The sequence below is a fragment of the Melospiza melodia genome, chromosome 1, assembly GCF_035770615.1.
Source record: "Melospiza melodia melodia isolate bMelMel2 chromosome 1, bMelMel2.pri, whole genome shotgun sequence".
Lineage (NCBI taxonomy): Eukaryota > Metazoa > Chordata > Aves > Passeriformes > Passerellidae > Melospiza > Melospiza melodia.
In genome coordinates, this window is record NC_086194.1 from 152,528,844 (window position 1) to 152,545,234 (window position 16,391).

The 16,391-nt window shown below is 39.7% G+C and overlaps 1 protein-coding gene across 2 annotated transcripts in view; it reads right to left on the reverse strand.

The window, feature by feature from the left end:
- Nucleotides 1-209: 209 nt before the first annotated feature.
- Nucleotides 210-16,391, reverse strand: part of ESRP1 (epithelial splicing regulatory protein 1) — a 34,987-nt gene continuing 18,805 nt past the window's right edge. Inside the window, exons 12-15 of one of the 2 annotated variants that reach the window (XM_063172338.1) lie at nucleotides 15,750-15,936; nucleotides 13,747-13,915; nucleotides 4,710-4,815; nucleotides 210-3,241 (exon numbers count right to left, since the gene is read on the reverse strand). In XM_063172338.1, coding sequence (XP_063028408.1) covers nucleotides 4,725-4,815; nucleotides 13,747-13,915; nucleotides 15,750-15,936 — 447 coding nt within the window. In that variant the 3' untranslated portion in view covers nucleotides 210-3,241; nucleotides 4,710-4,724. Of the gene's footprint in view, nucleotides 3,242-4,709; nucleotides 4,816-13,746; nucleotides 13,916-15,737; nucleotides 15,937-16,391 lie in introns of both variants that reach the window. The other variant, XM_063172330.1, reaches the window with a different exon arrangement.

Consider the following 16,391-nt stretch of genomic DNA (forward strand, 5'->3'; position numbering starts at 1 on the left):
CTCTCTCTGAGGCAGCACTTTGACATTTGCTCAGGATGGTTGGTGCTTTGGGTCCCCTCTCATCCCCTTCCCTCCCAGTGAGGGGCACAGCCCAGCTCTACCCTATTCCCAGCTCCAGAGAGGAGCTGCAAGGAGGTGACCCTGGGGAAAGTGGAACAGAGCAGAGGTGGGAGCATAGAAAAAAGAACAACTTTCTCCATGTAACACAATAAATTTAAATATAGTCTTTATGAAAGTATGATGTATTTTCAACTTTTTTTTTTCAGATTAATTCCAGTTACCTTCATATTATAAATTCTTTGCACATTCAAACACATGAGCTATAGATTCCCATCTCAAGTTCAATCAATACTCTTAACCTCAAGAAAGTTACATTGTGAAATTGGACTTTCATCTTTACTGATGGAGTCTCAGCCTTTCCTGCTTAAATAAATAAAATTGCCTCTAGCTGAGAACCTGCCTAACTGAGATAACAGAGATATTAAGGGATAGCAAAACTGTGAGATTTGCCAACTAATTTTGCAAAAAGAAAACAACATACACATTTCCCCCTTCTCCGGGAAACATTTCTAGTTTGCTTTCTAAACCATACATACATTATAACAGGGAAATAGTATTCTATTCAATTTTAGGTTAAATTATATTTAATGTTGTAATGAATTTCAACAGAGACATATTGAAAAGGAATATAAAGAATTCAGTTCTGAAAATACAGAATACAAAAATACCAAAACATGAGAGAGCTTGTGAAAAATAGCAACATATATACAATCTGAGTTGGGAGCTAAGATGTACAGGTAACTTTACAATATCTGAGGTCAGGGTCCTAAGAAAAAAGCAGTATCATCACACAGATGAACATCTGAAGAGGACATCTTGTCCACATCTGCGCCTGACAGTGGGACCAGTTATACCAGTGCCAGTTTTGATAAGTGCTTGGCCAACCAGTCCCAAAAGATTACCAGGGTGGAGACTGCAGAGCCTGTCCAGGCTGTTCAGATCAGTATTTAGCCACTGCTGGTAGGAGGAGGTGTGTTCTGACCCCTTAATCCCTGCCTGTAACTCCATCCCTCACTTTGTCCCATGCACCACGGGAAGAATTTGGTCCTTCTTTCTTTGTAGCCACATTTTTAATATACTGCTCTTATGCCTGTCCCCAGCCTCCTTTCACCCAAATAAGTAATGCTAATGCCTTCAGCAGGCCTGGGGGAACTGTTTTCACATTGCTCCTCTTCACTCTGCAGTTTTTGAGCAAATTGTTGGTTATAAGTTTTTGCTGAAGTTTTATGATTACCCTGTAGAGAACACTTGGAAAAATACAAAGACATCCCAAACAAGAAGCCCATTTGTGCAACCCAACATGAAGTTTGCTTTTGCAAAAGCATTTCATTATTTTTGCAATCAGCTTGTGATTTATATTTCCAAACATCTTCCAGCCTACTGCTTCCCATCCCCTCATTGTCTGTCTCTATTTGCACACTTGAGATATTCCTGCACAGTTAATAGGCAAAAATTCTATTCCCCCATCACTTCCCTAGTGGCTTATATAGGCTAATTTTCCTTATGCATAACTACTAATTTGTAATTGTGCTACATAATTAAAGGCAGAACTATTTTCTCAGAAGGAAAAGTTGAAAATACCATTGAAGAGTATCTTGCATCAATTAATCATGTTCAATGTAGTCATGTTTACAAACAGTGATTTTAAAAAAAGGCCCTGTCAAATACTTCAGACTGTAACAGTATGAAGTTTTCCAGGATAAAATGTAAATCTAGATTACTGTGGCTGGAGTGAGCAGGGGAGGGTTGCACCAAGGAAAGAGAAGGGCAAAAATCAAGGAAGAACTAAAGGAGGAAACATTGAGTTTTTTTTGAATTAGACACTAGAAATGAGACTATCACTTTCATTGTCTGGAAGATTTTTTCTACTTTGTCACCCCACCACCCTCTTTTGTTCTTTCTTCCCTTGTACTTACTTTCAGTGATACTAAGGCACTATTGTGGATTTGGGTTCATGGTCACTAAACAACTCCTACAGCACCACCTACCTCAAGTGTCTGTATTCCTCAGTCCTGCAATTTTTATTTTGAACGTGCCGAAGAACCGATCCAAATTTAGCCTCATACATCTCTGTTTCAGGGCTTCCTTCCCCCTTTCTTCACCACAAATGAGGATTTTAATTGCCATGGAAAGGTGCAGTGATCTACCCCTGTGCCTGAAGCCCAGCCCCAGGGCAGGCAGGGAGAGCCAGGGCTGCTAAAGGACAGCAGTTATTTAGGAGCATGCATAGCATCTGATTTCTCTGGTAAGAGTGAGAGCTGTGGTGCTGGGTTACTGGTATAGTCCAGAGAGCTCAAACTACCAGCTCTGACTGACCCTCTCTTAGAGCAGACAAGGCACTGGGTCTTAACTACAGCTCACATTACTTTTCTTGCACAGAAGACAGTCAGACACCAAGAAGGGTGGGGAGAACATGAAGTGGCAATATGAAAGTAGGAGCACAGGAGAGAGGCTAACTGCATTTCTCATTTTCTGAGTACGAAGTGTGATCAAAGTTGAAAATGCCTACTCCTGTAAGCCTTTTAAAATTTAAATACTTCAGTGCATAGGAAAAGCCTACAAGATAAGAATCAGAGACAAAGCATTTAACATCCCACACATTTTTACAAAGTTACAGCAGCTTTTTTCTTAGATAATCCATTTTACATTCCTAATTATTTCTGCACTGTGTAAAATATGCCTGCATATAAAGTTTACAGTGACTTCTTTTGCAGAGATTAGACAAATATATACAAAAGATTTTTTTAATTAAAATGTCAAATGCAAAAATTAGAGGTTGAAAAACACTTGAATTACAAAGAACTATTTTAAACTGTGTGCAAAATTATGTAAAAAAGACTTTTTTGCTATTTCAAAGAACAAAAGAGATCAGACTTTGTAGGTTCAGGCTGAACAATTTTTGTGTTAAGAGCAGCTTAATACTTTACCAAGCAGAAACCCTCAAGGATTTGCACAATTTCAGCACCTGTGCTCTCAGGGAAGGGCTTAGTGGTCTGTGTGTGCATGTCTGAAAATTGTGCATGAACTTTAAAACAGTAACAGATCCATTTGGTCACTTCCAGAGTTCTGGTGGTTTTTCTCTTGAGCACAACTGGCTTGAGAAGCAGAGAAACTGGAAACAATCAAAATCTCCATCTAGGCTTGCTGTGTTTGTTCAAAACATCAGAAAGGGCAGAAGGATCTGCATGAAAGAGTTGTGCAGGTCACTGAACACCACGATAAAAGCAAATATTAATTTCTTGATTTCCGAAATTAAACATCTTTCCAGAAGAACCAAAAGCTTTCGCTTTCACCTTGCGCACACACAGTTTTAACGACATTTTCTACTGAAGTTCAGAGTGCTTCAATAAGAGTATACCTGAATTCATTCACTATTACATGACCTTTCACCTTTGGAGGTGAAGCTTTAAAATCAAGTCTAACATGGCAATGCCATTCCTATGTCTCAGAGCCTGTTTGAGCCACTTTCCTGTCTCTGGGCCAACACAGGCAACTGCTAAGCTGTACACTGGCTGAAAACAAACACAAACCCCATGAGTTTTTCCAGCTGGATCAGGAAGCTTCCTGATCTAGTCACTGGATGGCAACACAATAAATGGATGGGAAGTGATGTAGCACAGTTTAGGCCAGGAGTCCACTAAGCAGCTAATTATGGCTCTGTCAGTGCAGGGACAGGATTTAGCTTCATCAATCCAGCCAAAGGCCAGCTTGTTAGACAACAAGCTGAGATGGTCACTTAGACACATGCAAAAGTAGCACACTTGGAGCAGATGACAGTGAGGTGATGCTGCAGGTAAAGCTTTTGACCAGAAGTAGATTATACCCTGGGCTAAGATGTCTGTGTCAAAAGCAGAAGAATTAGGAAAAACAGACAGTTTTGTTGCTATTTTTCAGATGGAAAGCTGAAAAAAGGAATAGAGGAAAGAAAGGGGGGTAAAAAAAAATCTAATAACTTTGTTAACTACATATTTTTTTCAAATACTAGAGATTACAGAAGCATTTTTTGCAAATACATTTCTATATCTTCCTCTAAGACTATGAGCCTTGCAGTTCAACTTGCATTTTTCTGCACAAATGCTTTCTGGGTGACTTCACCCTTTGTTCCTATACAGAAGATCAAGTAATCCAAACTTGAAAGGCTGAAGCAGCCTGATCAGAAAGCTCACAAAAGCAAGAGAGTAGCTGCTATTATACAAACTACTTCATTGCTGCAATTTTACATCAGTGTGAAGCTTAGATATTGGATTCTGTAGTTACCTAAGAAAGTGGCTTATTCTGTCTAACCAACACCTCATTTTAGTGCATTGCTAGGAGAGTAACATCATCTCTGCACTTTGCTCCATAGAGAAAACTGGCTCTGAGAAGCTTCCTGCAGGCTCTCAGTACTGCTACTAAAGCTTAAAGTAGCATGCATTTGAAGCCCTGGGAAACATACAGAGCAGCAGCCCTTAAGATGACTGGAGTAGTTAAAATCCTTTAAATTATGGCTTTCATAGGGTTTTACATATTGTAGTGTGACATTCTGGACACAGCAAAGTGTAGCCACCTTCTCAGGGCAGCAAATGACAAATTATGTTGAGTATGGTGGTTATCTGAATAAAACACTATGATACCCACAAGCCCTATCTCCTGGGGTTTGTTAGCCTTACCTTCACTAAGGAAGTCTAACTGCTGGGGCCTTTAAATGCAAATCCATTCTTTGGACACTGTCCTGGCCGCATCATTTGTGCGTACAAGTCCATCCTCTGCTGCATACTACAAACACAAGTTGAGATAGAAGCAATCAGAAGCCAAACTAGTGCAGAAGAGAGCCAGCAGCTGGCTGTGCAACCTCAACTTTTCTTAAAGTGCTGGGCAGATATTGAAGTTCAGGCTGCAGAATTAGACATTCATAATGCTCTCACCACCATGGCATTAAGTGCAATTCAACAACAGAAACAACACTGGGGTAATCAACTTTCCCTAACAACAACACATTTGTACACACAGGATCTTGTTGAAGACCACTGTCCCCAGACTCTGGCAGCCCCAACTGTCTGACCTCAAGACAGTGTCCTTGGAGACTGGAGACAAACATCTCCTGCACAGTCACACATGCCCAAAATCTCTGAAGGAAAAGTTAACAGGCTCACTACTAAATAGATTTGCATAGTGCTAATACTGAAGGAGGTCACTGGCTTCTCCTATTTACTCAAGAATTTGGTGAAAGTAAAAAAAAATTAAGAACTCCCTCCTCCAAGAGCCCATACTTGCTCAAAGCTACCTCAATAATTTTCCTTTACCTCCTGAGCATGGCATCAAGCACCTAGCCATTTCCATTGCTATTTCAATGCTGTTCCTTAGACCTGGAATAACCTCTCCAAACCACACTAGAGAGATAGCTCTCAGATGACCTCCACTTCTGTGCTCCTAGCCCAAGACTATGAAAATATCATGAAAATTTTCTACTGGGCTCTATCAGTCTTCCCTTTGTGTCCTTACATTGGTGTTTCAATCCTTAGCTAAACTGGTGTTCATGAAAACTAAGTTTAGCCCAAAGGCTACTGGCCTAAGATGCTTTGTGGAGTCCTCCTCCCTCCACATGAGTCCTATAGAGAGTCCTAGCCTATACTGCACCTCCCTAAATTGAAGCTCAGCTTCTCGAGTGCCTCTGTAGCTTCCAAGTCCAGTAGGCACATTTGCCCCCAGGCATATGTCCTCACTGGTTTGCAGTCTTGACCTCGCTGAGTTCCCATTATCTGCAAAGCCCCAAGTCATCTTTATGCAGCAGAGTATGGAAGGGAGTAGTTTCATCACAACAAGTAGCAAATAAATCCAGCAGCCAAGCCTGGACATAATTCCTGGACATAAATCCAGCAGCCAAGCCATTCCTGGACATAATATATAGATGTTTATAGCCTCCCTGCAGAGAAACCTCTTCAAGGTGTTTCATGAAGTGAATGAAACTGACTGAGGTTTAACACTGCTGCTTCTACAGGGAACAGCTGTCCATGCCTAGAAAGAAAGCTGCTTTTCCTTTTTCCACAGGAACTGCTTATGATACTTGTTTATCCCCACAACTGTGCTCTGGGCACCTTTGTGACAACATCTTCACTGGTGGTTCCACTAGATAGCAGAGACAGCCTGGTGCCAAGGACAACACTTGTAATCATTTTTGTCAATTTGGAGCCTATTATCAGAAAAGACAGCTGTTGGAAGGTAAGACTTTATGCTCTAGAGAACCATCTTCATGCAAACTTGTCACAACACCTCTCACTAATCATTTCCTGTATGCCTTTTCTGTTACACTAGTAGTAATACAAATCCCTAAAAAACAGTCAATACACCTTTGTACTACTCAGATTCTCAAACATAATACCCGGGAGTCAGCTCATGACACTAATGAAGCCAAAAATAAGTCTTCCCCACCACTGCACCATTCAGCTTTAGAACTTACAGCCATCACATGCTGTCTTCAACCTTTTTTTTTTTTTTATGTAGCTATAGAGTAAGGATATGAATCCATGGCAGATATGCCCATCCACAGTTTGGATGCAAGCTCCAGGTCAGTATCTGCCAAATACATCTGGGGATGGAGCTCCCCACAGCTGCCAGCAAGGCAGCATTTGCCTCCAATTACTTATCTTTCATGGACTGTTGACACACAGCATCTTTTGAGGTCAGTGGCAACTGCCAGATTTTAAAGGCTAATGCCACAAAGGGACAGGCTTGTCTCGTTTTAAAGCAATATTAATGCTGCAATAATATAATTTATACAGGAGTAATAAAGAAAAATCTTTTATTATGCCCAAAATATTCAATCTGTAGATGTTGGAAACTTTGATATTCTTTTTCAGGCCTTTCTCAAAGGCTAAGGGTGCTACCTGTTCTGACTCCCTAAGAGAAAATAACATATGGACTGTTCCCAGCCCATTCTGTGTTCACCCAGTCTGAGGGGTGACAACCTCCCAGAGGAGCAGCAGCAAGTGACTTAGAGTGGTCATGTCTCCAGATGGAAAGGAAGTCAATAGAAGACACATGAAAACATTGAAAAGTGCCTAGGCAGGCATACAAGACAAGTATTCCAGTCTATATTCTCTAATCAAACAAGCCTCGGGAACAAATACTTGCATGTTTTACATCAGGCCAGACAGAATTTCTACAGTTGTTCTTAGTAGGTGTATATCACTATATAATGATGCAGTGCAAGAGCTTGAACTCTTTTTATATCCTTTAGTTCTCGAAATCAAATATGAACTGAAGTGTTTCCCAATGCAAACCTTTTTTCCTTATGAACTGATCCCTCTTCTTGAATCTCATCAACAGGCAGATTGGATTTTTTCCAATCAGTATTTCTGAGATTGTTGTATTCTCCAAAGAATCTCAAAATAAAACAATTAATTTCAGAAATCAGTTTTGGATGCAAGAACAAGTTTTCACATGTTCTAAAGGTTGATATTGGCATTCAAGCAGCATTTATATACCTCAAGGGACCTCAAATATTCATCACTAAACTATTATGCAGAAACATTGAGGTTCATGGTCTCTCCTGATTTCCTAACAAGTTTTTCCATTATACATTTGGTTAACAGATACCAATATCCAGAAGGAAGCTGTTTATATTACAAGTGGGTGTGAGTTGGGAGCAGTCAGCATACATAACCAAGCAGCTTTTCAGATCTCTGCCAAGTATCTTGCAGGTCCATCAAGAGAACCACAAACATACCCAGCACTATTTGCACATAGGAACAAATATGTGCATAGACACCATCTAGAGGTTTCAGCTCTCTCCCTGCAGATTTTCTATCCCTATTTTTCCTTTGACTTTTTTTTTATCTGTAGTCCTGAAAGTTTTTTGTTTGTGAAGTATATTAACAGTTGTCTGCTTTGTGGCAGATACTGACAATATCCTTTCATCAAGCTACTGATTAGTAGCTTCTATTAATTTCAGGAATGTAAAGCAGGTCCTGATTGCAAGTTAGTCTTATTTCATATCCCTTACTCTAAACTCAGAGGAGCACTAGCAGTGAAAGAGAACTTGTCACACTCAACTTAATCTTGAAACACTAATGGATATTTCCCCTCTTTTCGAGGCCTAGGAAGCTCAGCAGACCCAGAGCACCTCCGCAGCACCTCAAAGTGAGATCCTCTGACTGAAGCCAGCAGGAGGAACAGGAAAAGGAAAGGACACACATTACCAAGTAGCCTTCAGAAAAACTCAAAATTTGACAGATGATCCCAGACTTCAGTAAAGAGCGGATCATTTCAGAAACAGGGATTTTCAAGCACTCCTTGGGCAGGTATGGGACATGATTATAATGTGCACATATACACAAGCTTACAGCATAATGTCTATAGTGTTCACTACTGGAAAGCAGCCCATGAGGAAATGCAGCTTCAGTATAAAGCTTTTTTAGAAGTGGTTCATACAAAAGTTAATAGTAAATTTTTTAGTATAATCACCAAAGTTGAAAGTTTTAACATGCTACTTTGTTCACAAAAACTTACAAGACGTGTTACTAGCAAAAGTATTTACACAGCCTGTTCCAACATTGGAATGTTTATCCACATTTAAAGAAAGAAAGGCTGCATAACTTGACAAACAGTAGAAGTAGGAACACAAAACCATCAGGTCACCTGTAAATCAAACAAACATTTAGATCCCTGTGACTATATAATCATGGAGGAATATTACAGATGGTATACTCAACAAGGCAGACTTTTTTAAAATTAGAACCCAAAAAACTTTCAGGTCCAAGGAGTCTTATTCCAAGATCAACCCAGCTCTATCCTTGGAAATATCCTCCTTTAAAAAACCCTCCTTCCACCTATCCCTGGAAACAAAGCTCCTTCAATACAGATACCTTCCCCACATTTAACCAGACAACCTGCTGCCCCCCTCTGCCTACTGAAATCAACTTCCCAGCTGGATAAGGCCATGTAGCATGACAGCAATAAGCAGGGGGAATGGATCCAGAAGCTCTGCCACAGAAGACTGCAACAGTCTGCCCTGGGTAGTGCTGAGGCTTCCAACACACCCCTGTTAAGGCTGCCTCTGAGTAAAGTGAAGCACCCAGCAAGATACCTTGGTGCCATGAATAACCCGAGATCATTGCAAGTGTTTAAAAAGCCACCTGCGTGGATGACACAAATGCCTTCAGGCACAACAGGCAGATCTTCTCTCCCACCATTGAACTGTGTTGTAAATAGACAAAAGGAAAAACTGTACTCATACTGATCTCTGCAGCAAGCTTGCACAATGCTGCTGTAACAATTAATCCCTCATAAAAATCCAGTTGTTTCACTAGTTAATACAGGAACAGTCAGAAGATGACAGTAAGAGGTGGTACCTGAAAATCAAGTTATCGACAATATTAAGGAAACAAAAGGAAGAAGTCCCCACCAGTCTCCATGGCAGCATTTTGTGTGGTGGGCTGAGTAAAAACTTGGACACTGCTACCAGCAACAACATTTTAACAGATGTACCAGCCTTGAAGAAAGGTGGGGTTTGTTTGGTTTGGTTTAATTTAAATAATTTTGCTGTCCTGATATCCAGATAGCTGTTGATCAGAGCATTACTGTTCTGCTGCTTTCACCCACCATGGCAGTTTTACTAATTAAAACCTACAAATGAAGGGATAATGACAGCCTATGGAGGCATGCAACAATTAGTCTTCCCAGCTAATGCACTCCTCCTCCAGTGAAATATGCTAGTAGTTAAAGGCATCCCTGCTGTTCTAATCCTAGGCAAGCTACATTTATTTTGAAAGTGAGTAATTAAGTGTCCCCTCCAAACAATCATTCTGGTGACAAATTTGTGACATTAACTAAAGAGTTAAGGTTATTTTGACAAATTCATGATGGAGACGAGCTCAACAGAACAAGGACAGGTAATGAAGAGCCCCAAATTCAGACACTTAATTTAAAACATTTGAACTCCATTTATGGGACAGCAACTAAAAGCCACGAATAAGCTTTTATATCCAGTGAGTCCATCACTGCAGATGTGATTTCATGCAATCAAAGCTGACATACTTAGCATAAAAATAATAATAAAAAACAAAATCACAAGAGTTTAAGAGATGTGGCCCAGAGTGTTGATGTGATGCTGTGAGTACAACTAAAAGAGGTTTTGTTTCTGGCTGCTGCTGTTCTCCATCTGTGACAGAGCTCCCAGGCTAAATACACATATGGTTGTTTCCTAACCCAGTTCTGTCAAGTGATGCTGGTTAGCCAGACACAGACATATGTAAACAAAGCTGCTGGCAGCAGCTCTGAACAGTATCACCCACTTGTTCCTAGGTTTGCCAGTTTTGAATTCCCTGCAACTTAATTGTGCTTCAATAAGAATCTGAGCAATAACCAAGGTTAGAAAAGCCTCACTTGTTTCCCATGATGATCATTATGGAGAATCTGATTCATCACAGAGAACAAGTAAGACTTTTTTCTAACCTTGATTATTGCTCAGATTGCTCATTTTACTTTTACACATACATCTGCATGTATGCATACATAAATATCAGTGCTATATGTATGTTGCATATGTATATACTTCTACAAGGTTACAATGTACATGCTCCTACAAGGTATAATGAGAAAACCCATACCTTATCCAGAGCAGGAAGGGACATAAGCAGACATGAGAACACTAAGACATTACCCTGTATTTCCCTGTGCAGCAAGTGTCAGAATCATACCTTTATCACATAAAAAGGCCTTTTAACTCAAACCATTCCACTGGAGAGAACTGTACACACTGGTCCAACAGAGAGATAACTCCAGCTTAACCACTATTAGACAAACACAGTGGAACAGACCCACCCTCTTGAGCAGTACCTGTATCTCTCAAGACAAATCCCACAAAGGTGTGAACAAACAGATTTACCTACCCACCTTGGTTCAACAGCACAAGAATTTACCATAGGGGTCAGAACACAAGAACGCTCTTCCACTTATTTGGAGTTCAAGGACTTTTTGAGCCAGGTGTGGTTTCTGTGTATTCACTAACTCACAATGAATTTCCTGCCATGGAATTTATCCAGTTTGTTTGAACCTACACCAGGTTTCAGTTTCCATATCATGTTTTGGCTATGAATCATAAGAATCTCCTCTTTCCACTATGCTATTTAAAATACTTTCTTAAAAAGGAAAAAACAAATGCATTACTACATGTATGGATTTTGACAGATATTTTTGAGGCTTTGAAGGCACTGCTTAAAAGTGATAAAAATGGCATCAGAACTTAATAAATACAATAAGATTCAACTTTGTTTTAAAACTGTTTACCCTGTAGCAATAGCTTTCAAGTTTGTATACAGTAAAAGTTTCTATAGGATGTGTCAGCAGTTGCCAAGTAGTGCAGTTATTTCCAATGTACCTAGAGCACCTAGTACACCTAGGATTAGATAAAGGAAAACTCCCCCTTCCCATGAATCCTATTGTTCTTTCTTAAAAACTTGAGACTAGGCAGAGAGCAAGACCACTGATTTGCTGTCAGAACATGTTGCCAGATATAATTACAAGCTGAACAGTGATATCAAAGACTGACAGATCCTGAATAACTTGCTCTCCCTCCTTTTCATTAGGAGCTCACTAAAGCTATTTTAATAGCTTAGAAGGCATCCATTTCTTTATACCACTGGTTTCATCCCTAAAGCTGTAAGAGCATTAAGACATGTCTGAGAGTTTCAGGATATCTGATAGGTACTGAAAACCAAACAAATATCTCCTACCTTTCCACCATTTAAGTTGATTTCTGTGCAGAAAATGGAGCTGGACCACTATAAAGTAACTTGACCTTGTAAAACACAAGTTGTAGAAGCTTTTGGCAGCAGCTCAAAGAAGTTTCCTTATTTCAATAAATATTCACCAGTTAGATTCATGAACCATTGTCTGATCATTACCTACCAGCTCTATATTACTTTTCCTGGATGTGCTTTTAAATGGAACACTTAGGACAGAGGATACCCCATTCTTTCCTGCTGCACATACTTAATTTTTGACTTAAACTTCAGAACCAGAAAGCTACATTTAGGAGAGTTCTGATTACTACTTCAAATGGACTCAATTATTTTTTGCACTCTGAAAGAAGCACAGGAACTTGCCTGAAAGGAGTAAGTATTAAAGAAGAACAAAAAACAAAAAAGAGAAACAAACAAAAAAACCCCAAACCAAAACAAAGCTAAACCCCAAAAAAAACCAAGTCAAAAACATCCTCTTCAAAGAATCACTACATCTATTGGAGTATATACAAATTGTCTGTAGATCAAACATTCTGGATAGAAAAGCAATACCTAAACACTGAATCTCACATCAAAGAAGCCAACTTGAGTCCAGAAATTTTTCCTTATTTTCTTTAAAAGGGCAGTATTTGTAATTGGCAGTGAACTTGTGTGATAATGGTTTCCTAAAAACAGTGAACAACTGCCAGTTAGACAAGAATATAAAAAGGATATTTTGGGGCTTGGGATTGATGGGTCTGTGACCAACATCCATGCCCACAGCCTAAGCAGCCAGTGATGAGGCTCATGTGGGAACTCCCTCTGTGAGAAATCACTAGGGCCTGACATTTAGCCTGCAGTGGCCAGTCTATTCTCATCTTAAGAAGTGAGTCAGTGACCACAGACTATTACTGCTACTGTGTTTTCATGAAATATAGAACTGTTATTGAGAACCTTATTTTATATTGCCAGTGCAAGTTTGGAATTTTATTTTTCTTAATCTTACATCAACAAGGCTGAGTTTGGTAATATCATAACCATAAGACAGATATTGAAGGCATTATAGCAACTAACTCATGAGTGAAAGAAACATTTTAATAAAAAACCACAACAGTCATTTCACAGACATATAGGTAAAGTAGTAAGAAAACCTTTGTTATCTCACAGGTATTGAAGTGCTCATATTGCTTAACAGCTTCCTAAGTAGCTATTTGGTCCCTGCTGCAGAGATAAAAAACTTGAGTTGTTTAGCAGATTTCCTAACAGAGAAATGGTTTATGGCTTAAAGGGAACATGGCTCCTTCCAAGGCCTCATGACTGCAGAGGGCAACAGGTATCCAGAGAATTTGTTCTGTAGCAGGTAGCTAATACATCCAAAAGAATCAAAAGCCCTTTGTGAGAGGTGTTGATGTTGGAAGGACAGGAAGAACACATGCCTCTATATGCCTTACATGTGCATTCAATACAACATGTAGTCATAGAAGTAAACAGTTTTCATCATAAAGGTCAAAAGTTATTTTGTTACAAAGAGGCAGTATTTCAAAAGTTGCTAAGGCAGACCCCAGTCCACCCATTCTAAAGAGGGGCCAAGGGCTTCTTTATGGACATGGGAAAGAGTACTGCACATGTCAATTCCCACTGAGGGCATAACAAAATAAACAGGTAAGTTTGAGAGGAATGTTAGGTGAAACAAAAACAAAAAATATACCACTTAAATGTGTGTACTAGGTTAAAACAAACAAATACACTAACCAGCCCCCCTGTCCCCCAAACATTGCTACCTGCAATACCCTAAAACTTGGAAAATCCCTAGTTATCCTGAAATTGTTTCCCTGAACAAGATACCAACAAGCTGTTTGTGGCATCACAAGTCCTTAGTAGAGCAGACAATGTTCTTTTGTGAGCTTTGTGCATTTGCTGGGGACAATTAAAAAAAAAAAAAAAAAAAAGACTTCTGTGCTGCTGCTTGGGTTCTCTTCTGCTTTACCTGGGGTAATAAGCTGTGTAGTTCATGAAGAGCTGAGCCCCAGCAGGGTAGTAGGCTGTGGAGGGCTGGAGTGTTCGTGGGTTCAGAAGCATGGATGGCTGATACAGAGCAGCTTCTGTTGGCACAACTGCAGCAGGAGCCGGAAAGGAGTAGGCAGGGGGTGAAAGGCCTACAGGGAGCAAATGGAAAATAGATTAGGACCTCTGAAATTCCAGAGCTAATACATACACACACAACTCCACAGGACATCAGGAACCTTCTCATGCTTGTTCACTACAGAAAAGAAACGTGAGCCACCAATGCAAGTGTGACTACAGGGTGTTACACTTAGCATCCAGCCTATGGAAAAGTCAAAAATACACAAAAAAACCACCTCTTGCTCTGGGAAATAGGGTCCCTTTCTAAAACATAGGTCAGTTTTGCTTTTCTAGGATCATATTTTAATGAAGTCTGCATTCAAAACCTATAAGACTTCTGCACAGTAAGAAGTAAGTGTCTGTGACAAAGATCTGTTTAACATTCAACAAAACAGAGAAGACTTTCATCCTGGTACTGCTTATGCCTTAATTAAATCAACAGCAGAGTGAGAAAAGCCATGGCTTTGCAGCTTGAAGTGTTAGCACTAAATGAAAAAAAACCCAACCAAAAACCAAAAGTGTACTTTGTGCTGTTTCAGCAAGATGTTAGGCCCTAAATGAATTCTCACTGATGAGAGTTCACCCTCCTCCTTTGCTTAATGCTTCTCCTCCCTATTTCCATAGAACTGAACATAAAGCTTTAGATAAAGTAAGCCTTTAATTTTACTATTCAGAGTTACAGCCAGCATCTCACTGTATTGTAAAATGAGGAATGACAGGGCCAAAAAGCCTTATCTGAGGAATACATCACAGGCATTTGTAATTGGAAATGGGAACACTGACCAGTGTGTTTCCAAAAGTTTGTGACTCTGTCCAAGAAAGAACCTGTCCTAGAAGCTGTCAGGTTCCAACCCATCTGGAACAGCCTTCACATACAGGACTATCTACTGCTGACCCCTACTCAAGATACTTTTGTTGAAAGAAAAAAAAACCCTCTCCCAAGGATTAGCTGAAGGTCTACTTGCACTCAAAAAAACCACCCCAAAGGAAGTTGGCAGCTGCATTAGCAGCTCTGACTAGCATGTAGAGGACTTTTCTGAAAAGATCTACAACCTAAAAAATACACTTACATAGAGAGACACCGAAAAAGCTACTACTTGACTACCTTGCCATTTACGACTTTGGAAACAAAGTATTATTTTTCCCATAGGCTCAGATTTATGTGGCACAGATGCCTTAGCAAGTTAGCCCTTAAGCTCCTCAAATATTTCCCCCAAAAGTTTGCATAGAAGTCAGTGTTCACCCTAGTAGGTCTGAGAGTCAAAATTTAAAAGGAAATACAGATTTTGCAATTCTCTGAGGCAGAAGCCACGTGTATTTCACTCCCACAAAGCCAACCTCCATTTCATATGAACAGCAAAAAGCAAAGGAAGAGTTCAGTCAATTGCAGCTCAAAAAGCAGAACATATGATTAAGTCTCAAAGGGGAGCATTACCTATGGTTTCTCAAATTAAGTTTTGGAACTGAAAAGGGAAGGTCTCTTACTTGACATGCTCACCATGACAAAAAAATATAAGTACAGATCAATTAAAATACAAAACGATTCTTTAAGGTCTAGGTAGGGCTTAGAAATTACTTTTCAGAATCATCACTCACCCCAACCAATTAAAGTTTCAAGGAGGGGAGGGAAAATTTGCCACTGGAAAAGCAAAAGTAGTTCTTCAGTCATAATAATTTATAACCAAAAGGAAAAACAATGATTGCAAGCTGGTGATGATTTAAGACAGAAGACCTTATTTTAACACCCCCATCTCATAATACTACCCAAGAACCAGGACAAGAGTCAGCAAAGCAGCTCCAGTACCTACCCACACACAGTGTAGAGCAGAGTGGCAAGACCCAAGCAAAACTTACATGGTAACTTACATGGTGGCGGGGACAAGCCATTTCGATTTAAAGTGCCCCCCATTAATACAAAGTTCATCTCTTCAGCAGAACACTGAAAGACTTCAACATATCTGTCCTTCATAGTCTTCTTATGACACTTCTGTGCAGCCAGGAAGGCTCGATCTGCAGATTTCATCTGAATGAAAGCATCTCCTGATGGACGTCCCTACAAACAAGGCAGACAAAAAAGAAATGTTTCTGTAGGTTCCATGAAGGAGCAGAATAGCAATAATTTGTGCTGTTATAAGTCTCTTCAGTCATAAATATATTCGTCTCCAAAGTCAAGTACAGCCAGTCATCCTGAGCACTCACCAGCATGTTTAAGCTCTCCTCTCTAAAGTTTTTCCCACTTGTGATAACTTGATTGTATTTATTCACCTGTTTTGATTATGCTACATTGTAACTTGTTACATCTATATCTAAAAAAAAAAGACACCTATGGGAGAGACTGTAATTCAGTAGTACTTTGGTGCTTTGAGACCTGCTCTTGCAAATTTACTATGAATGCAGAATTGGAAGATCTAGTCCCCATTTATTACCTGTGATTTTTAATATTCATTTTAAAAGTGCTCATTGCTAAACAATTTGTTTTAAATTTTATTTTCTGAAGACCAGCATGGG